General features: G+C 41.6%; 2 protein-coding genes across 10 annotated transcripts in view; one reads left to right on the forward strand and one right to left on the reverse strand.

Annotated features, from left to right (window-relative positions):
* AMN1 (antagonist of mitotic exit network 1 homolog) overlaps positions 1 to 12,852 on the forward strand; it is a 61,571-nt gene extending 48,719 nt beyond the window's left edge. For 3 of the 4 annotated variants that reach the window (XM_075940483.2, XM_075940501.2, XM_075940511.2), the window contains exons 5-7: positions 3,077 to 3,133; positions 9,036 to 9,147; positions 12,553 to 12,852. In XM_075940483.2, the coding sequence (XP_075796598.1) occupies positions 3,077 to 3,133; positions 9,036 to 9,147; positions 12,553 to 12,626 (243 nt within the window). In that variant the 3' untranslated portion in view covers positions 12,627 to 12,852. The remainder of the gene's footprint in view (positions 1 to 3,076; positions 3,134 to 9,035; positions 9,148 to 12,552) is intronic. The other variant, XM_075940491.2, reaches the window with a different exon arrangement.
* Positions 12,853 to 12,993: 141 nt separating this feature from the next.
* ETFBKMT (electron transfer flavoprotein subunit beta lysine methyltransferase) overlaps positions 12,994 to 19,443 on the reverse strand; it is a 49,900-nt gene continuing 43,450 nt past the window's right edge. For 5 of the 6 annotated variants that reach the window (XM_075940544.2, XM_075940553.2, XM_006114400.5 and 2 more), the window contains one exon: positions 12,994 to 17,331. In XM_075940544.2, the coding sequence (XP_075796659.2) occupies positions 16,988 to 17,331 (344 nt within the window). In that variant the 3' untranslated portion in view covers positions 12,994 to 16,987. The remainder of the gene's footprint in view (positions 17,332 to 19,443) is intronic. The other variant, XR_001367680.4, reaches the window with a different exon arrangement.

A 19,443-nucleotide genomic window follows, 5' to 3' on the forward strand; every position in this document is an offset into this window, starting at 1 on the left:
ATTTCCTACACAGTCCCCCCTTTAGACACAATTGGAGTTATTTGATTTTTCTCCTACACAGGCCATCATCTTACTACAATAACTTCCTATTTTTAAAAACTAAATTATTTCAAGTGACCTGTAAATAGCATAAAGAATCAAGAGGCATAAGCCCAATTAGAAAAATACTTTGCAGATCACTCTTAAGAACTAAGGGACACTATATTATGAGGTTTTTTTTATAAACAATTATTTTCCTTTGTTGTCCCCTCAAAAAAGTAAAGATTTTTTTTAGTCCTTATATTTGTGTTTGCAGTCTACCATGTTATATACATTGCTGGTAAGATTGGTCAAGTCATTATGTGGGCACATGTAGAGTGAGAGAGCATATGCAGGCCTGTAACTAAAGACCACAGTTTTGCCCAGTTTTATATGGGACGTTTTTCTTTTCTGGTGAGGTGGCTCACATGAGGATTACCTGTGTTGTGCATGTGTCAGATTGTTTGGTTTCAGTTAGCTTTAGATTTGTGTTGGTATGTCTTTGTTATCTTAATGTTTTATTAGTTTCATTGTATGACAGTTTTCTACCTGATGATTTATGGGCCATATAAATGTTTCAAAGAAATGATATCAGACTTGAGGCTTTAACATAGACATTCTGTGGTCTGTGCTGTTTCCTTCAGCAAAACATCCTCCAAAATAAAATCCTTATACTACAATAGCAGCTAAATGTCAGCTGAGCTAGATTTACTGTTTAAATGGCAAAACAGGTAATGTTATTTGTAGACAAGCAAAGAACAAATTCATTTCATGTACAGAGAATGTAAAATTATTGAATAATTCCATGGGAAACATTCACTATGTTACAAATTGGGGGTAAACCTATTGACGTCCCATGGTTACACTTGGTAGGTTTTACTACTGCACGTCCTTTAAAACAGCTGAAACAATTCAGCTCCAGGCCACTGAACAATGCATGCATTGTTAGGCCTAGGAACTTTGCTAGGTACTATATGAGTGGAAAGATTATGGGTGAGGGATAAGCAGAGAGAGGTAGAGAAACAAAGGAGGAAGCTCCAGATACATTGTGGGGAAAAAATCCACTTTGCAGCCTTCGAGAAGCATAGAAGAGTGCCTTTGGGTTGGATGCTGGATAATGAGGTTGAGCCATGAGCAAGAAAGTAATCGCATGATTGGTTCTTCTTGTGTTTAGGTAAACAGGACTTTCTACAGTTTATGTAAATAAACACAATGGCATTAAAGTACTACCCAGCTCCATCACCAAAGTCTCCTCCCAACTGAAGTAATCTACACAGGACCCTGTATTTTTGGGTAGTCAGTTGAGTGAAAGTGGGTAATATTAGGTGAATTGGGAATCAACAAAGCAAAATGTACCAGCTTTCTAAACATGTCCTTATCTCAATACTGATATATGATGAAATATACAAACCTCTCAAAGCTCATTTCTGTGGTTCTTGTGGTTCATATTGTTATAAAACATTCTGATGTCAAGTGTAGCTGATATGGTTTTGTGGACTGTCTTTCTTCTGTATTGCATGAATACATTATTGAATGCATTACATTTTACAGATTTCAAATTTTCATTAAAGATCTTGAGTTACTTTAAACTGTCTTTATAGTAAACATCTGCTTATCTAAAGGTAAAGTCTTAATTAGAGAAATGTTCTAATCAGTTCTAAAACTGTTTAGAATCATAGTGAACTTGTGGATTTAGGCAGCTGAAGGTAGTCTGATCCATTTAAAAAGATTGTTGTACTGTATGCTGTGTTGTTGCTGCCATGTCGGTTCTATGGCATTAGGGAGATAAGGTGGATCTTTATTAGACCAACTGCTGGTGGTGAGAGAGAGAAACCTTACCCACCTTGTTCCCCCATTTTTAAAGAGCCAGTTTCAAAACCATACTGGGTGAAATTTACCTGTGCTGTAAAAGCCAGTGAAATTGTACCTATTTATAGTAGCAGTGAATTTGGCTCTGCATTTTGTCTTTAGTTCAAGACTATTAGAAATAAAATTTTAAGTAGAGAGTAGACTTCAAGAACTTGCCTACACTACTTTTTCAGAAGAGTCACCTTGTAGTACTGCTCAGTCATTGGCAGAAATACAAGGAGTGCTAATCCAGACAAGGCATGGCATTTTTCAAAACCTTGTATTAAAAATGTCAATGCTCTGTATATGCTTGTGCTCCCATTGTTGCTGCCTCTGGTAGAACTGCACTGGGAGGGCAGTGCAACAGTTGACAGTTGCTTAACAGAAACTAGTGTAGAAAGAACACAAGTGTGGCCGTGTAAACTGGATCACGCAGCACAAATGCTACAACAGGACACCTGTATTGGTTAGACTACCAAGTAGTCTACATTAAATTTAAAAAGTTATAGTCTAAATAAAATTTTAAACTACTAAGTAGAAATATGTATTTCTATAACTCCATGTGAGAACTATGGGTACGTCTACAGTACAGACTTATTTCAAAGTAACTCACATTATTTCAAAACAACAAGGTGAGTGTCCACACAGCAAGCACATTATTTCGAAATAACAGACTTCTTATTTAGAAAGAATAAACCCTCATTTCACGAGAAATAACACTTATTTCAAAATTGCTATTTCAAAATACGGTTTGTGTGGACAGCGCAACAATGCTTATTTTGAAATAATTGTGCTCCAGGGCTTCTCACAGCTACCCCAGTGGCCACTCTATCCATATCCCTCAAAACTCTAGAGTTTCACTTCCCCTGCAGGCTTTAAAGCTGCAGGCAGAAGGGAAAGGGCTTGTGGCAAGACACAGGCCCTGCTCACATCCTGCCACACAGCAGGACCTTGCACTGCCTTCCCTGCTGCCAAGGCAGACCCCAGCACTTCCTCCGAGCAACCTATGGCTGCAAGCATACCAGCAGCCATCTCAGAAGCCCCTGGGCCCCATCCTGGACTCATGTGGAGAGCCTGGATCTCATAGAGGTGTGATATTAGCTGCATTACCATACTAGATGCCTCATGACACCCTCTCTTTTGGCTTTCTAAAAAAATATATAAGTGCCATTCTTTTATCCAATATGCCAATAACAAATTTTTTTTCCAGGTGACAGATGATGGCGTCATAGCACTAGTTAGTGGAATGTGTTCAAAGAATTTAAAGGTAATTCATCTAACCTGTTCTAAGTACAAAGCAATGTTAAAAGTGAACACATTTTTTGCCAATACATTTTTAAAATTGCAGAGGACAATTATTTATAGCATCAAGTTACATATTTACATTTGCATGTACGACTGTGAGCATGAGTCAAGTTACCAGGTGATGTCATAGGTGTAGATTGCAGTATTGGAGGGGATCATTTTCCTGCTGGGGGTGCCGCTACCAGGGGAGACACCACATACCTCGCTCCTGCTTCCCTCTCTCTTCCATGGCATCTCTCCATTCTCCCCACTATCTCATGTCCCATCCTCCTCAGTCCCATCCTTCTGGGCTCTTCCTCCACTGCCTCAGAGGGGTTCTCTCATTGCTGTAGTTAACCTACCTTCCCAAGAGGCAGTAGCTAGGTCGATGGAAGAAATCTCCTAGCACTGTGTGCACTGAGGGCTAGGTTGGCAGTGCTCACCTCTCAGGGCTGTGGACTTGTACTCTTGAGAAGCGTAGTATGCCAAGGTAAGTTTTCAGTATAGAACAGCCCAAAGTGGAATAAAAAAAAAAAGTCATACAGCAAAAATTGTTCTTAAAGACTAGTGGACTTTTTCACATCAATGTAGCTGTAGTAATAGCCATCTTTGGCAATGCAAGGGTCAGCAGAGCAGGAAGAGTTGAGGCTTGTTTGAATTCATATGAATGCATTCAGAATTTAAGTCAAGTTTCCTCTTTATAATTAACAACTATAAGAGGCCATGTTATAGGGCAGCTGGCCCTTTAAGGTGAACTGGGCCCAGCCTCACCTGTGACTGCTGAAGGCAAAAGAACTCTGGGCCCCGGTAGCCTGCTTTGGTAAGGAGAATAGCTTTGTGCGTCACCTTATGAGTCTTATGTTTGGAGAAGACTGTGCCATAAAAGAAGGACCCAAACAGATTTTGGGGGTAGTGTTAGTCTTTCCTGATGATGCATGTTTAAATTTTAATGATAAAAGATACACCAAAATAACTCCCTTCACTGGAATATAGTTAATCAGAAATTATTGAATAGTAGAACACAGAGAGGAATGTGTAGGTCATGCAGTCCTGAGTGGCTCACAGTGCCTACCTCAGGGCAAACTGTCAAAAACAAAGCAGATACCCCAGGCTGGTGGTATGTTCTATAATTAAATTTCATCAACACAAGGAATAACCTGCCAGTTTCCCAGAAGTCTTTTAGGGCTAACCAGAGCAATTCTGGTTCTCTCTGTCTTCAATTATTCCACCCTGTTAGAATCCAAACAGTACAAAGATGAAGGATTTTCCTTTGTTTCCAGATTTGTGTGTTCTCTTTGAACAATCTAACATAGCTTTGAGAGAGGGATGCTTTACACATCTTTGAACTCTGAATGCCCTCAAATTGCTTTCAAGTGTGGAAATACATTACCTTTCTGATAAGAGTCTCAGAGAGGTAGTAGTGTTAGTCTGTAACTTTAAAAACTACTTAAAAAAAAAAGAGTAGTCCTGTGGCATATACAGGCAGTCCCCCGGTTACGTACAAGATAGGGACTGTAGGTTTGTTCTTAAGTTGAATTTGTATGTAAGTCGGAACTGGTACATATTGTAGGGGAAACTCTAGCCAAACATTTTTTTTAGTTTTGGATAGCATAGGGAAAGGTTAACTCCCCTCTAATGTTTGTTTTGCTGTCTGTTTCCCTGTTCAGAAGATTTCACATCTATTTCTGTCCCTGTGACAAACTCAGGACTAAAGGAGTAACTCATCAAATACCAAACAGCTCTGCACCATGCTTTGAGCTAATAGCTTTATTTCCACACACCAGCCAGGGTTCTAGGAGGAGGGTCCTTTTTTTGCTAACACAATGAGGCCAGCACTTTGTTTGTTTTGGTGGAGTCTTTGTTTGCCCAGGGAGCCCAGCATATATAGGGGGAGGAGGGGCGGAGAGGCTGCTTTTGTCTGCTGTTCCGCAGCCTGTTGCTCAGGGGAGGGGGCAGCCTGTTGCTGGCAGGGAGGGAGGGGGGTGGCGTGCAGGATGCGAGGCCGCGGGGGGGGGCAGCGGGCGTGGGGAGGCACTTTTCCTCTGCCCGGCAGCTCTGCGGGATCCCTGTCCCTGTGGCCAGCTGCTGCAGGCAGAGGCCAGTTGGAGCCGGCCGAAGAGGAGGAGGTGGAGGATTCTAGGACCCAGGTGAGCGAGCCCCGGGGACGCTGCTGCGCTCCGGGAGCCCGGCATGTATAGAGGGGAGGAGGGGCAGAGAGGCTGCTTTTGTCTGTTCCGCAGCCTGTTGCTCAGGGGAGGGGGCAGCCTGTTGCTGGCAGGGGGGGCAGCGGGTGTGGGGAGGCACTTTTCCTCTGCCCGGCAGCTCTGCGGGACCCCAGTCGGAGCCGGCCCGAGGAGGAGGAGGATCCTAGGACCCAGGTGAGCGAGCCCTGGGAATGCTGCTGCGCATGTGCGGGAGTTGCCTCACCCCGTTCGTATCTAGGGATCCGACGTAAGTCGGATCCACGTAAGTCGGGGACTGCCTGTACAGTATATTTTTGTTAGTTTCTAAGGTGCCACAGGACTTCTCATTTTTTAAAAGTTCTTTCTGATAAGAGTCCTCTCTGTGTATTACACAAGCTTCTTTCATATTTGCAGTATTTAGATATCGGGGGGCGGGGGGAAGAGAAATCATATACAATGGAAAAAATTAAAGAGATAAAAGGTATATGAAACCAGTGTATAGAAAGTCTCATTAATTTTATGAAATTTAAACACCAAACACATTCACAGACATTTAATAGCCTGGTTTGATGGTCTGCTAAGATACAACTGAATTCGCCTGACTTCCATCTGTGAATTTGTCTGTTTTCATCTGGGCCTACCTGTAATACAGATGGAGAAGAGACACCACCAAGTGCAGAGTGACGGTGCTTTTCTCACTTCTGGCATGCTCATAAATTCTCCACTTTTGCTTCCCAGTCCAAGTCCATAAACCGTGCCTCCCCCCCCCCTTTATTCCCCAGGGCAGGGTGGCCCAATGATCAGGGTCCATAACTCACCACAACTTGTGGGGGGATAGTGTGGCCCAATGGCCACAGTCTATAACTTGCCCTGTTCAGAGCAGAGCAGTTCAATAGTCCAAGTAAAAAACTTACCTCCACTCATGGGTTGATGCAGTCCCCTCGCAAGGGACAGGAGATAGGGGAGGAGTTTACATCCCCTGGCGGGGTCCAAGCCCCCCTCCCATTCCACTGGACCCCAGCCTAGGGCCCTGTTACTGGCTTTCTCTAGCCACTGAGTCAACAGGGAAAAGCTCCGTCCAAAACACACTGACTCCCTGCCAGTGGCTCACTCAATATGTAGCCATCACCTTACCTGTGCTGCTTCCTGCTACAGTTACCTCAGCTCCCTCATGGATCCCTGTCTCCCCTTCTTTGAGCAGGATCTTTCTGCTCCTGCTTGGCTCTGGAACCTGTGAGTTCACTGGGAGCATCTGACCTCCAGCCTGTGAGGTAGCATGTCAGTATTTGGGTAGTCACTGCGGTTTGCCAGGAGCTGGCAATGTGTGTTCTCTCCCTTCCGCCACCAACCACAATTGAGCTGAGCTGCTCCCTTTTATAGCTGTGCAGCTCGAGCATGCCCAGTAACATAAAGGGGGTAGGGCTTTCTCAGCCTTTAGGGCTGGGTTAACCCCCTCCTGCAAGGTGTGGCCCTGTCACTCTACAGTTCTGAGCAAAGCTGGCCTCAGCATCATAATATACTTTACTGAACTAATCTGACAACTGAAGGAGTGAGTGCAGCACAATCCACTCCCAATTCAACGGTCTCAAAACTCTTTCCCTACATAAAATTTTGAACTTCTTTTCTCATGATTGTGTTAACTGTGAGTTCTATCTTAGGTGTCTCTATTTAATTGTAAAAGACATCTGTAACCAATACGTTCTTATCAAAACCATTCATGAAAACAAATGACTCTTATTGACTTAGAAACCAATCAATGATTCATTATCTCACCAGTTAGAAAACATCTGGGTGGTAGGGGAACCTTATCACCAGCATCTGTCAGTCACAGCACACACTTTGGTAATAGGCATCCTTTGCTAACTACCAGTGTTTCATTAATAACAAAAAACAGGACTATGTAGCACTTTAAAGACTAACAAGATGGTTTATTAGGTTGATGAGCTTTCGTGGGCCAGACCCACTTCCTCATCACCTAATAAACCATCTTGTTACTCTTTAAAGTGCTACATAGTCCTGTCTTCTGTTTCAGCTAGATCAGACTAACACGGCTACATTTCTATCATAAATAACAGAAGATGTGTGATAAACATTTTTGTCAGTTACTTCTTTGGACATCTGGACACAGTTCTTCACTGATCAGTAGATTCAGAGAATAAATTTATACTAATTGTACGTGTCCTCATTTAATTACTGTGACATTTCGGGGGGGGTCACCCAGACCAGTAAGAGGTTGTATTGCAGCCTGCTCTGTAACCTTGGGTCAGGGGTGCCTTAATACTGAGCTGCTATGTCTCAGATCCCTAACCCCACAAGCCAGCCCACAAACAAAGGTTTCACACTGCCTTTCACTTGCCTCCTTAACCCTTGTAGGAAGATCCAAATAGCCTATTCAGTCCCAAGCCTCCTGACTTCCATCCACCCCATGCTCTTCGCTATCAGATGCTCAGATTTTTTCTCCTCTTGTTAGTCACCCGCAAAGGTGTGCAATCAGCCCTGCAGACACTAGCTTGCTTTGGCACAGTCTTTTCTTACCATTGGCACACTAGAGACCTTTTGAGATAAAAATAGACAGTGTATTTTAAGAGAAAAATCATAGATTAAAAAGTGAAATAGCAAGGGAAGCACACATCAAATAGCAGAAAATAAACATAAACATGCAACTTTGGGCTTTACACTTTTAAATTAGATAATAATCCCTTTCCTAGTACAAGTCACCTATTGCCTTTGAACAGTTTTCTGTTTACCTCCTACTTGTAGGAAGGGCTCCAGTGTTTCACAGACATCTTTCAGCCTATGTGCTGTCCTCCCATTTCTGGTTATTCTTCTGTTCAGATTCCTCCCCTTTTTAATGGTTTGCATGTTTGGTTGGTTGTTAGTTTGTTTTCCTTCCACGATTGTAAATATTCAAAGTGGGGAAAACTCTGTCCTCCTTAAGGCCTGGCCTACCATAGGAATTTATATATGGTATAGTGAAAAATCCATACCCTGAGATTGACCTATCCTACCTAGACAGCGGTAGAGCAGTGGAAGAATTCTTCCATTGACCTGACTCCTACCTCTTGGGGAGGTGGATTACCAGTTCCGATGAGAGAAGCCGTCCTATCTGTGTAAGGTAGTATCTACATTGGAGTGCTGGGCTATCATGTTTTAAGTGTAAGTTTCAAGTTCTTTCAATGGTTTCATTGAATAACCTGTCACTTGTCTTTTCCTTGGTTGTACAATGTCTGGTGCTTCGAGCTAGTCTTATGTAGCTGTGGAAGCAGCACCACCCTGCTTGACTGCCTCACTATGAAGTGGAGCACAATGTTACAGCACAAATCATGAGCTCAGTTTTACATATGCACAACTACATACCCACCGTCTGTGTACATATCTCATAATGAATACCACGTTCAGAACAGTATAAGCTTTCATAAAAAAATCTTGCTCAATATACTTCTACAGAACCTTAGCATAGTATCCAGTCAGGTCACAGTTACCTACAAAGTATTAACTTAAGTACCAAGAAAACCTAAGTACCAAGAACTTATATAATAGGGAAAAAAAAATCTTTGTGCATAGAGAAGGACTTCTTTTTCAGAGTTGTGTGTTTTACATAATAATCACCATCGCTGTGGATCTGTGAAATTAAATGGACAACATAAAAGTTGTGCTTTAAAAGTTATGGAAGTGGTTACCAGGTTTTTGTTCTCGTAACAGGAGATCCACATGGAACGTTGTGTGACTCTGACAGATGTAGCTGTGGAAGCTGTCCTTACCTGCTGTCCGGAGATATATATTCTGCTGTTTCATGGATGTCCACTGATAACAGGTTAGTCAAATCAAGCCGACAGTCAGCCTAAAAGTTTATTTTGGGTGCGGAGGCAGAGGAGAAGCAAACTGAAGGCCCAGTTATTTTCCTCTCCCTCCCTTTTATAGAATGCCCATAAGGCGGGAATCCTCTATTTGATTCTCCAACCTCCCAGTTGTACAGGTCAGCATTTCAAGGTACAGGTAAGTATCAGGTTAGTTTCAAAGTGCTGGGTCACCTGACTGTAGTAGCATAGTGTCCATGAGTCAGTGACAGAATGGAGCTCCCACAAGGCCAAGTCTTTTCACAGTCCATTGTCATTGCTGATAGGCCATCAGCCCTGTCTGGCTTTTCTGTTGCTGTACCCAAATTGTTAGCAGTGGACATCACCCAAAGCAGTGTATATGAAATACAAATACACAAGTCAATATTCCTAACTTCAGGTACAAAAATGATAGATATACAAATTGGATAATTACATTCAGTAAATTATATCTTGCATAAATCATTTTGCATAAAGTGTATCGGTTATATCATACCTATATCATAAGCATATTTTCATACAGAATATGGAATACAAGGTCACAACTTTCAAGTTTTATAGGTTTCTCTTTGAATTGTCTTTGCCCTGTTTCTAGTCCTTGTATGGAATCGAGCCTATATTGGTGTCAATAGCAGTTGATATCCTTCTAGTGACTTAGATCCCCAAGCAGGTCAAGGAATAGGACCACAGGTTTTCTGATTCTCCAATGAAGTCTGCTAGCCAGCTGACTATGCCACCTCCCATTTCTTCTTAGTTTTCATGTGTGATCTGTCTGTTTCTATACTGCCCACCATGCACAATGGTTGGCTCTGTAGAAGCTGGTAAATAAATACATTGCACAGAACCGGATTCTAATTTCACACAGCTGCACCTGAAGGAACTGAAGGCAGTGGATTTATGCTAGCGTGAGAGGCAATTCGGGCTGTTAGTATTATAATATAAAATACTGCGTATGCTCAAGAAGACCGAGTTACAGCTGCTTTGGTAACCATAACTTTGTCTTTCCAGCGTTTTTTGAGACTATTAAAATGCCAGTTTTTAACTATGCATTAATAGGGTGGCTTGGCATTTGGTAAAAGTAATAAAAAAGTAACTACTTAGCAAGCTATAAGTAAACTCACTCAGAACTCATGTGGAAGCAGGGGTGCATTTGCATGGCAGGCAGTCCCTCCCCTTGTTCCCTGGCTGGAGTTGGAAATTTGGCCCAGCCACACTTCTGTCATGTCTGAGAATGGGTGGCCAGACCAAATCTGAGTATCACTGTGGACCCATTCTCCTGCTTTCCATTCCCTATATTCTGCCCCCACCACTTTTGTTGTCCCTACAGCACCAGGAACCCACAATCTCCAGAAGAGTAGGTGGGTTGGATCTGGACTTTTGGCACTAGGGAAAATGGAGACGTAGGAGAAAGGGATCTGGGGCTCCCAGGCGTCTGGCCCCTGGAAATGAGGCTCTTCAGCTTGACCCCCATTCTGGGCAAGAGCTCAGTGTTGGCTGAGGGGTAGGAAGAGCTCAGGCTGATATGGGAGCAGCAGGAGGGTAAGGTAAGCAGCTGGGCGCAGGGAAAGAGCTTGGGGGTCGGTGGAGAGTTTGGGGAGAGAAAGCTCTGCGCTGTGTCTTTTATGGCTATGCTGCTGGATGCAAGAGGATTTGGTCTTTCCAGCAACAGGAAGGCTGTGTCTACATTGGCACCTCTTTCCGGAAAAGGGATGCTAATGAGACACTTTGGAATTGCAAATTCCATGGGGGATTTAAATATCCCGTGGCATTTGCATGAACATGGCTGCCGCTTTTTCCCGGCTCAAGGTTTTGCTAGAGAAAAGCGCCAGTCTAGACGGGATCTTGCGGAAAATAAGCCTTTGAAAGTAGGAATAAGGGATCTTCCGGAAAAGGGCTTATTTTCCGCAAGATCCCGTCTACATTGGTGCTTTTCTCCGGCAAAACCCCGAGCCGGAAAAAAGCGGCAGCCATGTTCATGCGAATGCTACGGGGGATATTTAAATCCCCCGTGGAATTTGCAATTCCGAAGTGTCTCATTAGCATCCCTTTTCCAGAAAGGGGTGCCAATGTAGACACAGCTGAAGTGAACTGAGTCTATCTAAAAATAGACCAAGCAGTTTTCCGTGAGAATCCAATGAAAAGTCTCTTAGCTCCTCATTCAGGAAAGAACTTAAATAAGTGTTTTACAGTTAAACACTGGCTTAAGTGTTCTCTTTCATCCAGGCCTTAATGAGGATTTACCTTTGTTAGTCTTTAAAGTGCTACATTGTCCTGCATTTTGCTTCAACTACCCTTGAGGTGGTTCAGTTGGATTCAATTTGCAATTGTTTTGTTGCGCCTTTCATTTTCTTTTCAAGTTTGTAACTTAAAAACTGGAATGTGATGCTCTGTTCTTAGTGTTATGTGGCTCTCTGGTGGTTATCATGGGATGGTCATTTCTCTATTGTACAGTGCCTGGAACAATGAAGCCCTAACATGGTAGCACCATATAATTGTTAAATAGTGACACAATGTTGGCCTTGGCCCTAGAATGACTTAAACTTAGAAAAAAGCAGATTGCCTGCAAAAAATCTTATTTTTTATTAGTGCTCCAGAGAAGCTTCTTAAGAAGGTGCTAAGATCATCATCTTTGCCCATCATTCTGACTGCAACATGGCCACCTTCACCTTCTGAAATCTTCCAGTGGTTCCTTTTCCCCCCCTGCATCAAGCTTAAACCTTCTTGTCTTCATTTTCAAAGCTCTTCCCAATTCTGCTCCTCACTACATACCCAGAATTTTCTTCTATCACTCTGCCCCTTCCTCGCCCCACCACAGCTGCTAACCTGTTCTGTCCCTTGGTTCATTCTTCCCATAACACCTTCTTCCCTGCCACCCCGTGCATATGTAATGCTATTCTTGATTTGATCTGCAGGCAACTACCCTCTTCGCTTCCGAACTACCTCAAGCCTCATAGCTTCTCAGATGCTTATTCCCCCTTCCTCCCACCCCCAGAACGCCAACTGATACTCAACAGGTTGAGGGGTAGTTGAGTGTATTTATTAAATAATAAAAGGAAACAAAAATCCTACCTTGTCAACGTAAGTACTTTGTAATCTAGTGTCTGGTTTCTTAATGGTGCTTTAATATTTACAGGTTTAAAAAAAGAAACAGCACAATTTTAAACTATTACAGGTATAAAAGTATCTGAAATGATTTTTTTTCCATATGTCCATTTCCAGAATATGGAGCAAAGAAAAATTGATATTTTGCACTAATGACAAATGAAACAAATAAATAAATCATTTATCCTTGTATCTTGTATAACAAAAATAATTTGTTTGCCCAGTAGCTGTATACATTATAAACAACTAATAATGTTTGTTTTTCTTGTGCTTTGTTGCAGATCGTTCCCGAGAAGCCTTGGAGCAATTAGTTGGACCAAACAAAATTAAACAAGTGACATGGACTGTTTATTAATTTTTATATAAAAGCTCCCAGATGGTACAGGTTTTTCAGAAATCAACCATCTCTGGGCAACAGTATTCTCTCTGGTAACCACTGTCGTATGTAATACCAGATTCCTTCATTCTTTGTTTCTAAAAGAGCGGTTTGTGAATATCCAAGTCCTTTCGTGTCATAGGTGTGCCTGTCCATGCCATGTTAATTAATATTTCCTGTAATTAAAGCAATGCCTTTCTTTACATCACAAGTCTGATTATCTTTCTGGGTGAAAAACATAGCTCCTGCTAACATAACTGTGGCAGAGTCCTCACTCAGGCCCCTGGGTCTGGGACACCTTTTGGTCCACAAATCAGCCAGAGATGCTTGTGGTGCAGTCCCCCGGGCTTTTATTGTCAGTGCCCACCACCTTCTATGTACAAAGCTTACAATCCATTCAGCCAGCTCCTCCATCTGCCTGGGCACACACTCAGCCACATCCTGGCTCTTTGCCTTCTCCTGGTGTCCCTCCTCTGCCTTATATAGCCCTCGCCCAGCGAGGCCCACAGCTGCTTCTAATAGCCCTTCAGGCCTGGGCTTGCTCAGCTGTTTCCCCTCAGCCTCTTTAGCCAGGCTACAGTGGCAGAGCTCTGGCTTAGCCACCAGTTTGTCACAATAACAGTTAATTTTTAAGCTTTATTAAAAAATGTAGGACAAAAGAAGACTGAGGGGTGACCTGTTAACATTCTTCAAATAGGATAAGGGCTTTTATAAAGAGGACCATCAGTTGTTCTCCATATCCACTGAAGGCAGGACAAGATATACTGGGCTTAATCTGCAGAAAGGCAAATTTAGGTTAGATATTAGAAAGAAAACCACAACTTTTCCAACTATAAGGGTAGTTAATCTCTGGAAAAGCTTCCAAGAGAAGTTGTGTGATCCCCATCATTGAAGGCTTTTACAAACAAATTGGAGAGATGCTAGCAGGGATGGTGTAGGTTTATTTGGTCCTGCCACAGGTTAAGGGGCTGGACTTGATGAACGCTCAAGGTCCCTCCCTTCCAGCCCTATATTTCTATGATTCTGAATTGCTTTCAACAGCTAGGAAGTGTACAAAGATGTTAAAACATTTAAGCAAATTTTCAAAAAATTATTTATCCTGCCCCTCTATTTTAAAGGATTTAGTTTTCAATGCAATCGGGTTTTTTTTCCCAGCAGTCATCTCTGAAATGCATAACCCTACAAACTTACCCTAGTATTTCTTATTGAATTATTCTATTTGTCTGTACCGCAAGGAACTTACAGGCCCATATCCCATACATATGGTTAGCTGAGGGAAGTTAACATAATGATTAAGTAGGCATGTGACCTTTGGCCTAACAGCCACCCTTTTCAATGTTGGGGAACTAGAAATTCTTACTAAAAAAGCAGCGACTCAGTGACCTCTCTGTCCCTCCACAGCAATGTGGAAGTAAGCAACAAACCAGGTCAGGCAACATAACACAGGTTTTGAGAATGAGCTAATTTGGGCCCTTTCCCTCTATTGTTTGCCATTGGGCTTGAACAATGAGGAACTAGGATCAGCATTCAGTTGGCATGTTATGAATGAGACTGGTCCTTTGTCTTTAACATCAAGTCCCCAAGGAAGGGTGTAAATTGGTTAATCAAGTAGTTTCTGTAAGGGAGGGTACTAGAGTCACTCACAGAGCTGTACTATTCCCTTTTGGTTCTGTGGTTTGGAATGTTGATAACCCCTTTCACTTATTTTTAGTAAAAGTTGCTAAGTCTGTGTTTTGCCCTCAGCATGAGGGTTCTTGCCTTAAACCCCATGGGTCCTTACAAGAGCTATAACCCAGTTCATTTAAGAACACAAGAATGGCCATGCTGGGTCAGACCAAAGGGCCATCTAGGCCAGTATCTTGTCTTCTTGTCTAGGTGCCCCAGAGGGAATGAACAAAAGTGGAAATCATCAAGTGATCCAATTTCTGTTGCTTATTCCCTGCTTCTGGCAAACAGATGCTAGGGACACCATCCCTGCCTGTTCTGGCTAAGCCATTGATAGACCTATCCCTCCATGAATTTATCTAACTCTTTTTTGAACCATGTTATAGTCTGGCCTTCACAGGATCCTCTGCCAAAGAGTTCTACAGGCTGTCATTGTTTGAGGAAATACTTCCTTTTGTTTGCTTTAAACTTGGTCAGTCATTTCATTTGGTGATCCTTAGTTCCTGTGCTATAAGAAGGAATAAATAGCACTTTGTGTATTTTCACCACACAACTCGTGATTTTATAGGCATCAATTGTAATAATTTGTTGCCTTTTTCTGAGCTTTTTCCAATTCCGGTATATCTTGTGATGGGGCAACTGTATCTGCATGCAGTATTCAAGATGTAGGCATAACATGGATTTATACAGAAGCAAAATGATATTTTCTGTCTTCTTATCTATCCTTTTCTAATGTCACATAGCCTGATTCTGAACCAAGGAAGCTTACTTATTTTCTGGTCAGATCAACTGGCTAACTATAACATTATTTTAAACTTTAAAAATCAGGCACCATAGGTTCCCCAGGGAGCAGCCCCAGGGCAGAGGGTAGGAGCAGCATGACAGTGGGTAGAGGGGCAACAGAAATGCTAGCGCTTGATAGCTTCCTGGCCAAACCAGACAGGATCATCTGTCAGAGGCACCAAGAGCTACCAGTAGATCCCAATCTATTGGTTGGTGACCACTGATCTACATGTTTTGTTGGTCCTTAGAGTCCTGCTAGACTGATTGTTTTTTAAGTTTTTCCTGATCTAGAAAAGTAGGCTGGGAAAAAATTCCTCAAAAACATGCCAAGATACAGGAAAATTAAAAGGCACATCTATAATACAGTGGCTTGTCCTGGCAATGAGTGTTGGGCAACTAAGAAAAAACAGGATTGTGAGATGGATGAGTGAAGGAAGCAAGAACAACCATGTTAGAAACATGCTCAAAGTAATAACCATGAATGAAAAAAAAATAAGGGGGCTTCAGGCTCAATAGGTTTGGCCATACAGCGTGCAGTCGTGACAACTACACGGGTGAGAGAGTCCAACTGATCAAGACTGAAGGAAAAAGACAGAGGCTGAGTCAAGAAGTAGTGGGGACTGTCATAAAGGAAAACTTGATAGCATGTGGTATGATACTGGATATGGCACTGAACAGAACATTGCAGAGGGAGAGGACTCAAACCAAACTCCATGGAATGGGATTAATGCAAGGAAGAAGTAGTAGTGATGTCATGTCTAAAGCCACTTCCTCTTTTAAAAGATGTAAATGGTTAACACAATTTACCAACATTTCCAAGTCATTGTGCTCCCATTTTTCTACTTTCACCCTAAGCACAATCCAAAAGAGAGGTGTCACTGTGTAACAAGGCCTGTCTTCTCCTGATTTGTTTGAGATTCACTGCCCTGGCCACAGTCTCCTTCAAGGCAGTCGTACTGACCAAGCTTAAACAACCCTCCAACAAGCCCTATTTCCTCAGTTCACCTTAGGCTACAATCCCCAGGGGACTTTAGCCTCTTACTACTCAGGCTCCAGCCAGGCAACTGTGTCTTGCTGTTTCCTAAAGCTTTTAACTCTGACTCAGTTGGTATCTCTCAGGCCCAAGCATCTTCTTTTAAAAAATTAATATGGGCCAGCTGATGAAGCACACAGCCCTTGTGTTAAAGGGGTTTGAAAATCTGTAGAGTTCATATTAATATGTACATCAGCAGGACTAAGCTATTCTTATTCTCATGAATACATGCTAGTTGCATGGGACAGAAAGCTCGCAATAATGCTATATTCACCTGGGTATGAAATTGTATAACTGCATTACACACAGGAAGGAGATTTAAATCTCTGAGAGGAGCTGCAGGCACATGCTGCTGGGGATAAAACTTACTTCCTGGGACAAAACAGCCTCATAATTGGCCAAGTAAATTTGTGAAGCAGCCAGAGAGTTGAACACTCTTATTTTCACTAGACACTGAAAACTAGATTTTTATCAACTGCAGCAGTCAGCAGGGACCCACTGATACTGAATTTCTCTTCTCCCTGTTTATCTTGATATTGAATATAGTGATATCCTGTTCAGCCTTTGAAGACATACCCTTAACTTACATTGGCTTCCACAGGGCGGGGGGGACGACAACCTGCACATCTGAGGGAGGAATTTGCCTGTAAGGCTTCTCTCAAACTCTGGACCAGATCCTCACCTAGAGTGAAGGGATGTAATTATATGGATTTCAGTGGCATTGCAGCAGTTGGGCCAGTTGAGGATCTGCTCCATTTTCCAATGTTCCCTTTTCATACTTTATAAAAATAGGAAATATTTATTTTTTAAATGCCTTCCTTTTTTCAGTTTCAGTTTTAGCAGTTTTTGGGGAAACAGATCAGGGCTGGTAACTCCAGACGGTGCTTGAGGTTAATCCATTGTTTTCTTGCCTAGTGGATTCCGGAAGTGAATATTCTGCCACTTTGTGCAATTGACTATGCATGGGGTGGGCTATGAACTGAGACCTTCCAGGGTCACCAATTAGCACTTTAGTTCCATGAGTCCTGATGCATTTCCTCAGCCAGTGATGAAGACTGTTTGAAAGTTGTTCATCATAAAACATATCCCCCAAAACAATGAGGTTCCACTTGTTCAGCTCTGTACCAATGATGTTCTTGGTTAGGACAGGAAAGGGATTCACATTGTTCAGCTCACAATTTAATACCATGGCCATTCCTGCAACTGAGAACAAGCACATGAGAATTTATTTAAAACTCTATACTAATATTTTCACAAATTCTTTCTTTGGAAAAATCTCTTAATGTTAATTAGCCTTAATGAACTTAACAGTGTTAACTAGCCTTCATTAAGGTAGTAATTTAGAAACTTCCAATCACTGATGGATTTGATTCTCACACCATCTTTGTAAGATATTACCCCCATTTTACCGATTTGGAACTGAGGCACAGCACAGATGAAGTAAGTTACTCAAGATCACACAGGTAAACAGTAGCAGAGCCAAGAATTGAACCAGTTAATGCAAGTTGTAATTCAGTGCCTTTGCCACCAGACAATACTTCCTCCTTAGTTAACAAAGAATATTAAGCAAAGTAATAAGAATAAATCAATTATAAAGGGTGTCTAGGCAAAAACAAGTAAAAATAAGACATGTAAAATAGCTGTTAGCCACATAATCAGAAAATAATTATTAAATGTAGAAAATGGACAAATCATTCTTGGTGTAACTTCCCAGAAGTCATAGTTACCCCAGAGATGGAGATAGTATTAGTGTGGTTCATTAAAAATTAAACTCCATAAGAAAGCTCATTAGTCTCTTTTCCTAAATAACACAATTAACAATACAGGCCAGATTTCAAAATTGTGGGTGTGCAAACTCTTAAAAAAAATCAGGTCACTCACTTAGGTGCTGAAATATGGATAAAGTGCATAAAAGGTAGGAATCAGGATCTAAATGCTCACAGGTGACTGAGGCCCAATTTCAGAGGAGGGTACTCAGATCAGTCCTTTAAGGTTTCTCATATCAGGCACTCCAAAGATGAAAAACCCAGAATCAAACACTTGGGAAAATAAATCAGGCCTCAAAATATAAAAATGTAGTTATACGTTTCCTATGTGAAATGTGTTAATTTTTCATTCTTTTAGAAATTGTGTTTGTGGGGAGTATGTGTCTAATCTTGTTTTAACTTGAATTTCTTGATTAAATTTTTTGTTGTTGTTACAAATTCAAAGCAGTGTAATCTAGCATACTGAAGAGTGCAGGGAATGCTCTGGTAGTCTTAATCAGCAGTTATCTTTCAAATATTAACTTGGATTGTTTGGACATATTTTAGAAATGGAGCCTGGGTTTCTTTGACCTAAGTTTGAAAAGAACAAATTGTTAAGGATGAGCGTTATTCCATCCTAGAGGTGATAAGCAGTTTCAAAACAGACATAGAAAATATTTGAGATAAAAAAATAATATTGAGATAAAAACTGAATAGACTATTCTCAATTGAATTTGGAGAGAATAAATCTATTTCTTTAACAAAATGTATCAGAAATGTAAGTTAACCCCTTGATTGCACTCTTAGGTGAAGTCATTTACAATGTTGGATTCAAATACAGGACTGCTGCTACATGGAAGATATGAGTAAAAAGCTGCATAAACAAGTTACCAGGGAAATGCAGACATTTAGGCAAGATTGCCAAAGTATGTGAGGTAGGAAAGGAGGATTTTTGGAATCTTTTCTAAAAAAAAAAAAAAATCACCATCCAAGTATCTGTCAGGTTTGAAGGTAACTCTGAAATAATATATTAAGTCTGATATTTTTATTGTTACAAGAGACCTTGAGAAAATTCACAGAGACAGTTTTGCATCAAGTTGTAATGCTGCGGAAGACATTAAAGGCATCATCAATTTTGATACAACTGAGGCTGTTAATGACTTGAACTTGTTATACCAGGAGACAGGGTTAGTCGCAAAGGCCATTGTAAAAAAATAATACGGGTGTATGTAAAATTATTGTGCACTCATTCTTCCTTTTGGAGAGAGAACTCCAAGAGCTTTACAAACATTAAGTCTCATGGCACTGTGATAAACAGTATCCCTATTTTAACATCGGGGGAAACCGAGGCACAGATTAGTTAAGTGACTTGCCCAAGGTCAATGAGCAAATCACTGATAGTGCTGGAAATGGAACCTAGTTCTGCTAATCCTATGATCTATCACTAGACACCATTCTACTGTGAGTTCAGTTCCTAGTGACTTGGAGCCCACAACAAAAAAGCACCACTAAAATTGGCAGGCTTGGCAAAGAGGCCAAGCCTGATTAGGCATAGAGACTTCCTCTTCCA

The sequence above is a fragment of the Pelodiscus sinensis genome, chromosome 1 (assembly GCF_052426305.1).
Source record: "Pelodiscus sinensis isolate ZL-2025 chromosome 1, ASM5242630v1, whole genome shotgun sequence".
NCBI classification, from domain to species: domain Eukaryota; kingdom Metazoa; phylum Chordata; order Testudines; family Trionychidae; genus Pelodiscus; species Pelodiscus sinensis.